Source organism: Copidosoma floridanum, unplaced genomic scaffold (assembly GCF_036245765.1).
Source record: "Copidosoma floridanum isolate Cflo_tuat_1 unplaced genomic scaffold, Cflo_Japanese_pri ptg000035l, whole genome shotgun sequence".
Lineage (NCBI taxonomy): Eukaryota > Metazoa > Arthropoda > Insecta > Hymenoptera > Encyrtidae > Copidosoma > Copidosoma floridanum.
Window position 1 is genome coordinate 3,582,114 of NW_028321912.1, and position 14,700 is coordinate 3,596,813.

Genomic DNA, 14,700 nt, shown 5'->3' on the forward strand with positions numbered 1-14,700 from the left:
CGTGCCGAGAAGCAACAACAGCAGCAGCAACTCGAGGCGAAACTAATTTTAAGCCGCAAGACAGAAGTCGGCTTAATAGCTGTCGAAAAGTTTGGCTTGTACAACCTGCCCGGGCGTGGGGGAGCTTTCGCGCTTCTTACACACGCATCCCTTAATAGCCATATTTTGCTTCTGTTTGTACGTTTTATGAGATGGCACGAGTGCGAATTGCCCTTTTTTTTGTTGCCATGTAATTAATTCCTGGATGATTTTTTTTGCTCCATCTGACTTTTCGCGAGGATGAAACTCGAAACCCTGGACTTTCAAGCTTCAAACGTTCAAGGGGTTTTCATTATGAGATCGCGAGATGGCGTTAAATTCTCTTACCACCAGTAATAAGATTCATTATGGATACGCGTGCATCATTAAATTCTTTTATTCTAATTTCCATGAAAAATGGTTTTTAAGGATTGGTTAAAAAATATCGGTACCCAATTACCTATTTTGACCATTAAAGTGATAAACTTAAATTCAATTCAATTGAAATCGCTACAGTACCAACCTGTGACGATTTTAGGTTTATTTGATCAAAAAGTTGTCTTCTGCAAATTTTCGAACGAGTAAGTTTACATTTTAGTTGTTTTGTTCAATTAACGAAGAACAATGTACACACAACTTTTGCACGAAATTAAAACTGATTTGGTTAAGAACAGATATCATATCCATTCATAGTTTATATAATAAAACAAATTTTTCAACATACAATTTTCATCAACTACGAACTTGGAGAGTTGGATTACATGTCAATATTGCTGGGTCTTTTACTTCCTATCACGCAAAATGCCCTCGTTAATCATGTTAAACTAATTTCTATCGTTTGCATTACAAATCTGAATGTGATATATGTACGATATGTCATATTCAAGGTTTAATATTAGATGTTGTAGATACCAGTTTAGCATTTAAAGAATCAATAAGATACGGATCACCACCCATCACCCTAAACCAAAAAGAGCAATCGTTCGTTTCATAGTCAGTTTCTTATGATGAACAAAAACGCCTATTAGGTTTAGGTTCAGCTTTGAATCTAGATATTTTTATATTTAATAGTCCTACGCTGAGTCAGGTCATGCAAAAATTGGCATGATTTTTAAAAGTATATTCTAAATTGTAAAAAATATGAACTTCACAGTATTAAATGAGTTTGAACGTATTTTTTACGTTTAAAAAAAATCCCAAAGAATACTATTGATGTTGCAGAACTTTATTCTCGCAATTGAACTTACCTAAGTGTCAATATCCAAACGACTTAAAACTATTTAAATAGACACAAGACATACAAAACATTGAATAAGTGTTATGCTGTTTGGATCGTGCAAAAAAAAACTTTTTAAAGGTTAGTTACTCGACTTACGAGTTGTATTACCATATGTTGTCATAATATTTGGATACACTGAGAAATAAAATATTGGCCGTCTTACGGTTTCTATACCTAAAATTTTTTGGTTGCACTGAACACAACAAACGTTTTGAATTCTTTTAATTTTCTTAGACATGATTCAACTCTCACCTAAAAATATACAGACCAAATAAAAACATGTATTGGAATCATTATTTATCACAAATTTTTGCGATTTGCTTCACATAGTTTAGTTAGGTTCAAAATCTGATGTAATAGAGTAAAAACTTGTGGTTGTGTGTACTATAAGGCTACTGTGGCTCTATTTTTCAGTGCATCTATGATGTAATGACAATGTGTGGTACCTAAACAATACAAGTTTAGGTCTCATTTATAACATCCAATAGTATGGATAAGTTCCGTTAACCACACAAAATTAAAAAAAAACACTCACGAGGCTAAACTCCATGACCTTGAGTAACCAGAGGGTAAGTGCCAAGTTGAGTATGACCACGACAGCGAGCCCGAACAGCAGAAAGTACAGGCAGCGCCTCCTCCAGCCATAGACACCGAATCTTAGGCCTCTTTTGCAGCCACTCGTCGTCATCGTTGTCGTCGTGGCACTGCTATTGTGGCAGTGCTGAGCTGATGCAGCGGTCGAGCCATTGTTGTTGGTGCCGAAATCGGCTGAAGAAGACGAATGGCGGTTTCCGTCACTCGTACTTTGGCGTGGCATGCTGCTTGTGTTACTCGGTCCGTCTGGCCAGCTGGTGGGTTGGCCTTTAGGTAGTCTGGAATAAAAGTAAAGGTGAGAAGTGAAAAGTTTTTTTATTTTATTTTTTTTAAACTTCTTTGTTTCTATTTGGAAAATATTTTCGATCGCTTTTTAACTGTTTCTTAATAGGTTGCGGAAGGGTGAGATTAGGTTTTCCCGTTGTATTTTCTTTGAAATCCAAAAACGAAACAGAAGACGGTATGGATTGGAGTAACATGTTTCTGTCATAAACATAACCTCTCCCTATCATGTCTTTTTGGTGATCATAAAAATTAGTTTTTAATTTATGGAGATATTCAGTACTCAAGAATAATATGAAATCCTTAGAAGGACTGAACAACTTAATCACCAGTGCAATAACAAGGTAATTCCAAATAATGAACTGAGCAAGTTTCCACGCGAAGTTGATAGTAGTACGATAAAACAAAACGCAGTCCAACATCGGACTAATCGCCGCAGTGGCGACAATAATTTTCCGATTATTCATCCAAAGTTATTGCGTGGGTAGTAATTAACGGACTAAGCCCAGAGCAAGTAGAGGATTATAAATGAAAAGGAACGCCTATTAAATGGTTCAAAGTACTGGTAGCTCATTTAGTTGGGTAGGGATGGAGTGACCCGCTTTCGAGTGGTATCTGGAACAAGATTTGGAATTAGGATCGATTTTTTTTTTTTACGTCAGAAAATTGGTTTTATAAATCTGTATTATAAAATACAAATCAGTTGCAAAAATTTTCTTGAAACTTCATAAATATTTTGATGCTTGATCGAAAGAACGTATCGTCTCAAAAAATTTATTTTCATTTCAAAAACGGATCATATTAAAAAATCAAGAAAATACTTCCTCAAAAACTTGAAAAAAAAACGTATTCCGTTTAGGTGATACGTTTCTCCAATAAGTTTTTTGAAATTGTATTTTAGAGAAAATTTTTTAATAATAATACGGTTATTTAGACTTTTTGGATTGAACAGTCGAACAATAATTGATGAATCTTTTAAAAATAACACCAGTATAAGGAAACGGAACTAGCGTAAAAAAATAAGTTTTCACGAAAGACATAATTGAACTGATATTCCATCTACTTTCAGAACTAATAACGAGCCGGAGTTAAAAAAAAAATTTTATTTCCACAAATACCTTTCCATACAAACTCCGCATTCAGTCGCGAAAAAAAAGAGATAAAAGCGTTTTATCCACGGAGAATTTAAAATTGGCACACAATAATCCGGATAATTTGATTCAAGAGTATCCTGTTGAACTGGGCCACAGATTTTTTTCATGCATCTCACTCTCTACACACACATACGTGGGAATTTTTCCATCCCTCGTGCTGGCTGGGTGCATTCATAAGATAATAAGGATTACACACACTGGCGACTGGAAGGGAAAATTTAAAAGCCAATTAGGCAATCCCGATAAGAGATAAAGTCCGAGGGTGCAAGAGGGTGAGAGGGAGAGAGAGAGTGAGAGAGAGAAAGAAATGCAGACGGGCAAACGAGGGAAAGAGAGCCACGCGCAGAAGTTATGCAAAGCTGGCTGCCACCGACGCCACCCGCAAAATGCCCGACATAATTTTGTTCGGCTAATCCCCCCTACTTCCTTTTACTCCCCCTCCCATATCCGACTGCTCCAGAGAAGTAGTAGTTTCTGTGTCTGCCGTCTCGCCTATAATAACCTCACTGTTGCCATCTATCTTCTTGGTTATACCCCTGCACTTGTAGAAACTGAAAACTTTACGCGTATGTTTGTCTTTATTGGCTATTTAAAGCGTATTGCTTCGAAGTTACTGACCCTACGATTCGAATCAGATACACAAGCTATTGGTTTTTAAAGCTCGATATGCTTTTTTTGGCTGACAAATATCGTTTAAATAAAAGCTTGTAACAGATTCCTCCATCCCTTAATTCTACTCTAATCGCTTTTTCTTCAAAGTGTCATTTGCAAAAACGTGTACTGTTTAAGTAATCTCTCCAATGTTGTAGGTTTATTTATTGTACCCTTGTGATGATTCATTAATTGTATTTTATTTCAATATATTCATTAGTCCCATAAAAGAATGATTATATGACCCAAAGTTGGCACAATATTGGCATTCATTGGTACTTTTAATCAATACTTGTTTGATGATGAGTTGTACAGAAGACGATGGATTAGTTTTCTGTCAGCAGTTTGTGCGAGTGCATATTGGCTTTAAGGACATTTTTCTTGACTTAATCAAATTAGTATATAAATTTTAAGTGATCATTAAGTACTCGTTTTGGCTTGGTTCTTATAATAGAAAATTTGACGTGTGACATTTTTTGAGGTATAAATCATTTGTTTTCAACTGAAGTTGGATAGCATAATGTATCCGCTCAATGCTTGGTTGTCGATATTATTTGTTACCATTGGCATAATAAGAACTGATATTATTTTTACTGATACCATTTTTACTTACCTAGTAGGATTAACCTAAAATATGATCATTTCGACATTAGTAAGAGTGTTGGTCAGTATCTGGCGTACAATTTGTTTGCCATTACTGTATCATTATTTGGCCGTATTTGCAGTCATGGCAACTTTATTATTGGGTAAGTAAAAATCAAATCGAATCCAACTAACGCAATAACCAAATAAGAAAAAAGACATTCATGTCATAGTTACAATTTTTTCCTGCTGATAAATGAGTCATTAGTTTCACAAATGAAAGTAGATTTTTCTCAGATTATTTACGGATATTTTGGTCAAACTTTACGTTGTAAGTACACATAATGTTGATTGTATAGAAAATTGTTAGAAGGAACTAATTTTTTTTCATTTACTAATTCTTGGATGGAATATTTTTACGCACGAGTTGAACTGTAACAATCATCTTTTCAAACTTTTTAGCTAAAATTTCGTGATTTTCACTTCAAATATCTTTCCTTGAAACAACATTGCTCCGGAGTAAATTTTACAAAAGCCCTCGATGAAATAGCGAATAAAAGTGAATGGACTATACATAGAAGCTCATCAAAGAGAGCACTTCGATTGGAGTGCCTTCGACGAAAATTGATCATACCCAGGGTAGAAAAACCTGTTGTATCAAAAAAGAAGCCTTTCTGTTTGATTGGGAGATTCCTATTCTTCACATTTATTCGTACGTTAATTGAAATCCTTTTTAATTTTTCTAACAGAATCCCACGAGTTTTGTTATTTTCCAATGAAATAATTCATAGTATACTTTTTTCTATACCCAAAACTCAATTTTCCTTTTAACACTCAATTGATTTCAATTGAATATTTAATATATAGTATACTCTATTCAAACTAGATCGTCTAAATGCGTAGCATCACCTTTTTTCCATCTTCACCAGAGACGGGTTACAAGCTCAAGGCTGCGTCATAAAGAGCACCACCACTTCTTTTTAATTTCCGTGAATCGATTTTCAATTTTGCAAGCCTCGGAATCAATTAGCAAGTTCCAGACATCCAAAGCGCCAAGGTATTCGGATCTGCGTGTTATATGCCACTTCGGATCTTTAATGAAATCACTTGGCCTCGTTTAACGAAAGATGGAATCTTATTCCTCCATCCAGCTCATGCAAGGGTATCTCTGTATTCGGCGAATGAAAATTACACGAAATCCAAGAGGACTTAGAGTAGAAAAGCTTCTACCAGATGCATTAGAATATTTTCAATAAGAATCTCATTTCCCAAAATGCATACGAATTGCTCGTGAATTCGTTGTTGTCCCAAGTCGGTGTATCTTAGTTATTACAAGGATGTCGTTGCTGTTTCGATTAATACTTATTAAGTAAAATAAACACAATAGTTTTCGATTTTTAGTCATTGCGTCTTTATTTTATGAGAGGCTGTGTATTTTACAGTTTCCAAATTTTATCAAGATTTCAAAGGTGTTTAAAAAATGTTTGTAGCTATTGGCCTCGTACAGAACTGTAGTTCTACCCTCATTTTGCCTGTAATGTTAAGTCTTATGGAGTACAATAGTTGCTGTGGCGGTCACCGATGGTTTTACCCCCTGTTTTCCATAAAGATACGTGTTAAAATAACAAGTGGCGCTATTCTCTCCTCCATCGAGCTTCACCGAGCGAATAGAGGCTTTTCTTTGCAAAATTTTAAAGAAATTTCTAGAAAGTTTCAAACGATATAACCAAGTCTTTTAGAACCTTAAGATACTTTTCGTGACTTTTTGTAAGTATCAAAAAACGACTGTGTCTCTACAAAAACGCGTCTAGACGCAATAATACTAATGTTCAAGTGAACACTGAAACTAATTTCTCAACTGATAATGTAATTAATTGTCACTGTCGAATTTATTTTTACAGAATTAGTTTTACCAATGAATACACTCAATTCAAGTAAACTTGATATTCTTTAACAAACTAACTTTGCCTCGTAAAGCTAGTTTTAAAAATTATCACTCGTACCTAGCGAGAATAATGAATAATACACAGGAATTACGAAAGCACTGCAAACACTCATCTCGAGCCACAGTGTATATTATATGTAGATGTCAACAATGCATCGTCAAACACACCGCGCCGAGGCAACATCTCGTGAATAAATCGCGAAGCGCTCGAATCGAGGACACGACGATGGTACGCGATCTCCAATCTAGGTATACCACGCGTATGTGTACGAACTAACTCCAGAGAGCGAGGATGGGAAGTGCATCACCAAGAGACATTGCAGCAAGCCTGTCTGTTCACCTTCACTTGATGTTTCCATATACAATCCCAAGGTGCGGAGCTAGTGGCACTAATCTGACCCTTCGTCCCGCAGGAGATTGGATGTGCAGCCGGGCAGCCATCAAATATTTAGTTCCATCCCGATACTTGGCGTTTTACTTATATACTTGGTGTGTTGTATGCACACGTATACACGCTCGTACGTAGATTTTAGGTACGCCACGAAAACGCTTTAAAATCCGTTAAAATCTTCTTTTATTATCCTGTTTGTCCTATATCATTTCGAATCCTTACATCTGTCATTGTACACATGTGCATAAGTTTAAAGTACATAACTTTGAAGTATTGAATTGTCAATCGATAGGAAATACTTTCTTATTTATGTACATATTTTGTCATTGGTAGGTTAATATTTGATCAAATCGTATCAACGAATCCACAATGATTTCATGTATACCATTAGAAGTGCTTCAAATTCACAATAAATCCAATTTATACCAAATTCGAACACGATTCCGATTTCTGTAGCCCCACGATTTGAGTATGATTTCTTACGGATATTGATCCCAGGAGTACGAGAAAAATAATAACAAATTTTCATCTACCTACTTTTTAAGATATTAAATTCAAAAGTCGAAAAAATCGTGTTACGTGTAAATGTGATATTAGGATAATTTCTTACTAATTTGATAGTAAGAAATAGAAAAAAAATAATGAAAAATCCTTACTTGCTTCTTTTTCGAGATGTTGCATCTTGAGAATTGAGATTTAAAAATTGAGTTTTAAATATTTTAAATTTTCATATAAAAACACCTTATAACGCAATATTTTTTATTGATTTAAAAATGATAACATTTTGTTTTAATTTTATTATTGCTTCTCAATTCACTAACCCAGCTCAAAGTGTATTATCTATTCTTATATAAGTTTGATAGCTGATACGCTCTTTATGTAAGGGTTTTTCGCACTTTTTGATTTAGCACGTAAAAATTTAAAGTATAAAAGCTCAGTGTTATTTGTAAATCTTCTAGCTTCTACGTCTCTAAGTGTTTTATTGTCAAGTGCAAACAATTCCTAATCATCTGCAATTACATCCAAAGTTAGCTACCTCCTCCTTTTTCTGCTCTTTCAACGACTTGTTCGAGACATTTGAGAAATGTCTGACTTTATTAGAAAAATTGTTCTTGTTCCATAAAGATCTTCGACATCTCTATTGTGTTACGGCTTGCCGATGAAGGTCGAGGAAAAACACGTCGAATTAGGATGGATTTGCCTTTGTGTTACGGAAAGCTTGAAAAAGAGGTGCCCAGTCTTGTAGAAAAACAACGAACCATGCTGTAGGCACTTTTTTTGTTTTTTTTTGTTGCTAAAATGCCTGTGACAGACTCGTATCAGGTAAGTATTGTAGTACCATATTGTCCTTTACTAGAAATATACATATACTGTAGTGTAGTAGTATTATTGTCTTTTCCAGAAGTATAAGCTTTCATGAACATACATTTTTTCATGTATTTTAGCATTTACTGGTTTGACGTCACAAGAAGAACGATCCCAAGCTCAGCATAAGCACAGTAGTAGATTACTACAGCTACTGCCATGAGATTGCTGAGGTGATAACGTCTCACGTTTATTATCAACTTGGTGGTGAGAAAAAAATCGTGAAAGTTGATGAAACGTTCCTCACGAAGAGGAAGTATCATCGGGGACGCATTACAGAGCAGATGATCATCATTGTCTTGGGCCTTTATTGCAAAGATGACAAGACAGGGCTCTTCTTTAGGGTCAACTCCAAGAGCAAGTAAGCTCTTTGACCCTACCTAAGAAAGTATGTCAACCCAACTACTGGTTTTATTTGCATAGACACTGCAAAACAGTAAGTTGGTGTTAACAAAATTTTCGAGGATGTGACACACAAGACGACCAATCACAGTATTGGTGAACACGTTGACAAGACAGACGTGACAAACACAATAAACGATCTGGAAAACCAAAAACGTTTATTAAAAAGTGCGATTGTTTGCCTTTCTTTCTATCGTCGGAACTACTTCAAGAAAGAGTTCAAAGACGATTTGGGCTCTTAAATCATGCAGTTCCTCGTCGATACTAAAAAAAAAATTTATCCTATCACCGTTGATGATGAAGATCGTGTGGGTTTCGAGTTACAAACCATTGATTCTCACACTGTTGAAAGTGAAAATATAGAAGGCATTGTTACTAAAAGTGCTCGTATATCGAGCATCGATGAAGAAATCGACGAGATGGAGGACAACAAGGACGAGGATGAGGACGACGACAATGACGATGACGTGACAAACGTACTTTTCTAAACCAACAATTAAGCTTACATCTGCTACACAAACATGTACATTTACACTATGTGCGTAAGCTCACACAAGTATACATGCACACATACACTCACACATACATACATTAGACTGCACGCAGGTCTACCTCCTTGTGGTGCACTCTGGGTAAAGCTAGAGACCTACATAATCTTTTTTTCTGTAAGTAGGAATTTTTTTTTTTAAATTATTGTTATTATTTTTATCAGGTTTCTCATGCAAAAAAAAAAACAAGAAACATCTGTAAGGAAGAAATGAACAATCTAAAGAGAGCAAATTCAAAGAGTACACAAGTAGAAATTTCGCCATTCTTTTTTTCCTATTTCTTACTATCGAATTAGTAAGATAATTTCTTACTACGTCGAAATAGTCGAAAAAATCGTACTACGTATAAATGCAATATTATAGTAATTCTCCTTGTATAGGTTATAAAAAGATTGCTGACTACAGTATTGTACCTTCCATTTTATGATGAAAGTTTTGCGATGAATTCCATTAATTTGCCTATTAAACTTGTTCACCAAAGAGAACTACGAGGGACCTCATTTGCGTCTTGAGCGCAGATACATTCAGTAGTGGAATGATTTCAAAAACTTACTCTCGAGCGTAGCACGTATACACAGACACACATACACCACAACTCAATAATCTCATTCAGGGAGTTCAAACTTTATCTCCGATAATCCAAAGTACGTATCCGCTCCCGGTACACTCTGCTGTACAAGCTGTATAGTCATCTCCCAACACCCGGGAATCTGTATATAAACACCTATACCATCTCTCTCACTCTCTATCTCTATCTCAAAATCAATTAGTCGTCCCTTAGCACCAGAAAGGTGGAATGAAGCTTCGTTAGGCATCGATTGTTTTTGGAGGACGATAACTATCCGTTGGTGTTGCTTGAGGAAGCAGAGTTGCGCGATAGAACCTCCTCTTTGGTGTACATGTAGTTTCTCGTGGCACTTGGCAAGGCAAAGACTGCAGAATATATGGTAGCTTGAGTTGTTGTGCCCCGCAACATTGACCAAATTTGTGGATTGACTTTGGTCTGCTTCGGGACAGTATTTGGATGCATTTGTCCCGTGATGAAAGTGTAGAAACGTAAACGTCTCGCGATGTCCTTGCACATTATTTTTAAAATAGAAACAACAAAAAGGTTAATGTTTGAAATGTTGGCATTTTTCTTAACATTTCGAAAACTCAAGGAATTGTAAGTATCTATTATGTTTTGCATATTGATAAAACTTTGTTTGTATATGATTTGAATACATAGACTATTAAAAAACCTTAATAAACTTTCCTTCTGAGACATGATGGTTCAAGGCTACGAAGACTATCTACCTATACTCTGCGATGAGAACTTCCAGTAGTAAAAAATTTAACACCTGCTTCCATTAATATCAAAGTAAAAAAATGCTAACATTAAAAGTAAAAAGACAGTAGTTAGAATTTTCTTTGTTTAGGTAAATTATTCGTTACATTTAGGATGAATGACATTACCATAAAAAATGTATGGTTACTGAACCAAATTCCTATCCTTTAATATCCCAAATGGAATTGTTTGGCGAATTCCCAGTGCAATCAAAATCAAGTGCATTAAATTTACCTTCCATCGTATTTACATTGATAAACACGAACATGATTCAGCTGAACGTGAGGATATGTTTACAAAAAAATCATGCAAATTAAGCTGTTTCAAACAACAGCCAACAGGTATCAAACATCATCGTGAACAAACAACGAAAGAAAGAGTAAAGTATAGTGGCTACATGGTAAATTAAACAAGTGAAATTCTGGGGAGTCATCCAGACTATGATGAAAAAACGATCTATATAACGCCCCCGGCACACGACGACTCCCATACCCCAACCACCCACTGAACTGCCTTTTCAGCAAACATTTACCCTTGTGTGTACCCAAGCTTCTACATCATTTATGACGTTTATCTCTTTCCTCAAAATAACCTATCCATTTTTAAACCTTATCGCACTTTAACAATTACCGAGTTTTTCTCATGATTTACTTTGAAAAGAGCCTTTATGCTGGAGGATAATTAAAATTAATTTAATGAGAGCGTTATCGTGTTCATGTATCCATGCAGATACGTATTAAAAAAAGGCCGCTTCGAGCGGTAATGTACTCAGCTAGAGGGGAAATACAGAATCAAGAGAACAATGCGGAGCTGCTTTATAGAAGAGACGGTAAGCTGGATAAGGAAAACGGGAGTAATGGGGGTGGCGAGGGAGTATACACGATTGCGAGCGACTAAACGTCGAGAATATAATGCGAGCTTTTGCGAAACGAATCTCGTCCGGCCGGTGGGATTTTGGTTTATGTGGGGGGGGGGGGGTCGCGTTTTCAATGCGAGCGGCCTGCACTGGTAATCGTGTACACTTCACCGTACACCTGGGGCCGGCAGCGGCGTTTTAAAATGGAGGATAATAGCCGTAGGGCCGGTGGAATAGCGAATTGTGCGTTTTCACCGCCCAAGTGGATTGTGGCACGATATAGAGAACTGTTGTTTAGATTTTGTGGCCATTGAAGGCGTTGGTGTTTTCGTGAAATCGATGATACTTTTGTGGTAAAACGTACGGCTTGTAGGTGATTTCTTTTGTTGTGGATATCATTGTGGATGGATTTGTGACTTGCCATATGATAATGTTAAGAATAGAAGTGATGTGTTCGGAAATTTTGCTGTTTCACGATTTCTGTGAATAGCTACTTTCTTATTTTCGTTGGAGTGTTTGGGGTCGGAATGAGTACGTAGTATGAATAAATGAATACACAAGGTGCCACCATGATTAGGCCATTTGTGCCTTTCGACGTTTAACTAGAAATAATATGTATTTTTTATATAATTTTAGACTAAATTGTAAACATAAATGAGAATTCAATAATAATCACATCCCTACCATTTGCAATCACGGAATTGAAAGGAAATTTAAGATATACTTTAATGGTCAGTTAAAAATTTTTCGATGAAAATCAGTATAAAAAATAGTGAACTCTTTTGCTCTGATATAGTTTGTGTATAATTAATATTTCTGATACTTGTTGCATTACACAGTATCTTATAACAAAGTTCATTATATGAGAAAGCAATAATCGATGCTAAACAGTTACACACTAAAAAAACGTCACTAGAACTAATGTAACAGAAAAGAATAGTTATTTTCTTATTTCAGCAACAACTGAGGGAAGAAATTTGTTAACAAGTTTCTGTTATTTGATAAAAAAAATCTTCAATATCAACTCACCCTTGGCTTTAACTCTTGCACTTACAATTTTGGAAGTTTGCTGAACTGTTGATTACAAAGGGACACCTCACAAAGAAGGAAAAAGTATCCAAACTCCAAACAGCCCCTGGAATACAACACCGACATCCCACTGTAATCACTTCCAGATCGTCGAAGACACAAAAGAGACATTTGTGTCCACGCAAGAGACTATCCCGAACTGTGAAGACCACTCTTGGAATGGCCAGGTTGCTCTCCAAGAATTCTCCAAAAGATAGTCCAAGAGCTACGTTGGGTCAGATAGCTCCAGAATAGCCAGCTGGCAAATGTCTTGGCCCCTCGATATCTCAGCACTTGGCCCGCGCAACATTATTGTTATGAAAATCCTTCGGAGCACAGTAAAGTGAAAAGAAGTGGTGAAAATTGGGCGCGAGGCCAAACGAGATTGTTGGGCGATTACTTTTCCAGAGAGCGTCCACACAAGTGCGAGGAGAATGTATAAGAGATGAGCAGCACTCGAGGACTGGAATTTTAGTCTCTAAACCCATACGAGACGATGAAAAATAATTCCATGACAGAATTGTCAGGCGACACTCAGCTTTGTGTGCAGTGTGGCTATTAGGTAAAGGTACAACAGCGTTGAATGTCGCAATTTGTGGGAACAGTCATGTTTGTGGTATGCACACGAATTCGAGCAATACTATGCGTTGAATGACAAACTGGGAATTTAACTATTTTCCAATTAAAAGTGTGAATCAGAGAAGGTGGGCTCAATTAGATATGGGGGAAAGAATTTATTCGATGCTCGGCGAAACGGGGGCACGGCACTTAGCGTTGTCTAGTTATGAGGATTAGCTTGCTTATAGTGGAAGTAGGCAAGTTTCAAGGAAACTTTACTAATGGAATTACTCGGCGCCTCTGTACCGGAAACGCAAGCCTTCTCCCGTGTAAGCTTCTGAACTGTATCATGATGTTCTTAGAGTTGGTACTGTAGTAATACACGATGGTTATAAATACTACCCTTGTACTTGCTGTACGTGTAAGGCATCGCTTTTAACAAAACAAAACGCTTGGCTTTTGTTCTCTATCTCTATAGTATCACATTGTACTAGTAGACAGAATTTCGTTTCATATATGAACATTATATTCTAAGAGATATGGTTTTCATGTGATCACATATAAAGCGTTGTTATTTGGAGTCAATGTTTTGATTGGGCACTTTGATTCCAGAGGATTTTTGTACGTACAAGACAAAATTCATTCATTTAAAAATTAGAAAATTTTTATTTATTAATTTTTTTGTAAAGATAATGATCAATTCTGTTTCAATTGATTAAACTAAAATCACTGATAATTATTTGTTTCTAACAATGAATCATTATCTTCTCTAATTTTAAATTTCAAATATTTATAGCACAGTAGGTAATTGTATTTGATAGTTGCCGATTTTACAATTAGTTTTATCACTTTGTTTCAACTTAGTTTTTACAAGTTATTCAGATGAAATTTATTTTTTATAACAGTAATATGCACATAGGTCAATAATCCATGGGTTGAAAAATGAGATTTTTATTTCTTCAATCATCGAAATTTGTAAATAATCATTCACGCATATACACACGCTTGCTAGTTTTTAACTCTCTCAACGTTAAATATACTTTGAACAGTTAGTGACAAATTTTTTTTTTTTTTATCAATATAGTGATTATAATAGTGAGTAAGAATAATAAAAAATCACCGTGTTTCTATAAAAACGTTCAAAGAATACTTTTGGTAGGTCTTATAAGTTATTAATAACCTTGATGTATCAGTGGATGAGCCATTACTAGTAGTTTAAGATACCTATTCGCTGAAATTTAGTAGTGCTCTGATGAAATTTTTAGGATAGATCTTAATCTTCTATAAAAGATCAGTTATTAGCATGATTGATAAATGTTAAAAATTAATTACTTTGATTATTATTTTATTGATTTTCATTTTCAAAATATGCCGTCTTAAGTCTGAAAACAATCAAAATTAGTAACGTTTTAAGATCAGAGACAAATTAATATTATTTAATCAAAATTTAGCAGACACCCACAAGATATATACAAAAAGATTCATTTTTTAAAATTTTCTTATAATCTGTGACATGAGTCCTTATGCATGTGTAGTTAAGTAATATCAAGTATTAAGAAAAACAAATTAGACCACGGAGTTTACAAATCTTATTTTTTTCAGGTGGGTACGTATGTCCCAAGCACACGAGTGGTAAAACAGTATAGTTTCCAAACAATGTGTACACGAGACAGTGTTATA

General features: G+C 35.5%; 1 protein-coding gene across 1 annotated transcript in view; it reads right to left on the minus strand.

The window, feature by feature from the left end:
• Positions 1 to 14,700, minus strand: part of Scgdelta (sarcoglycan delta) — an 85,612-nt gene that overhangs the window by 13,587 nt on the left and 57,325 nt on the right. The window contains exon 2 of the mRNA XM_023390611.2: positions 1,833 to 2,169. Within this exon, the coding sequence (XP_023246379.2) occupies positions 1,833 to 2,169 (337 nt within the window). The remainder of the gene's footprint in view (positions 1 to 1,832; positions 2,170 to 14,700) is intronic.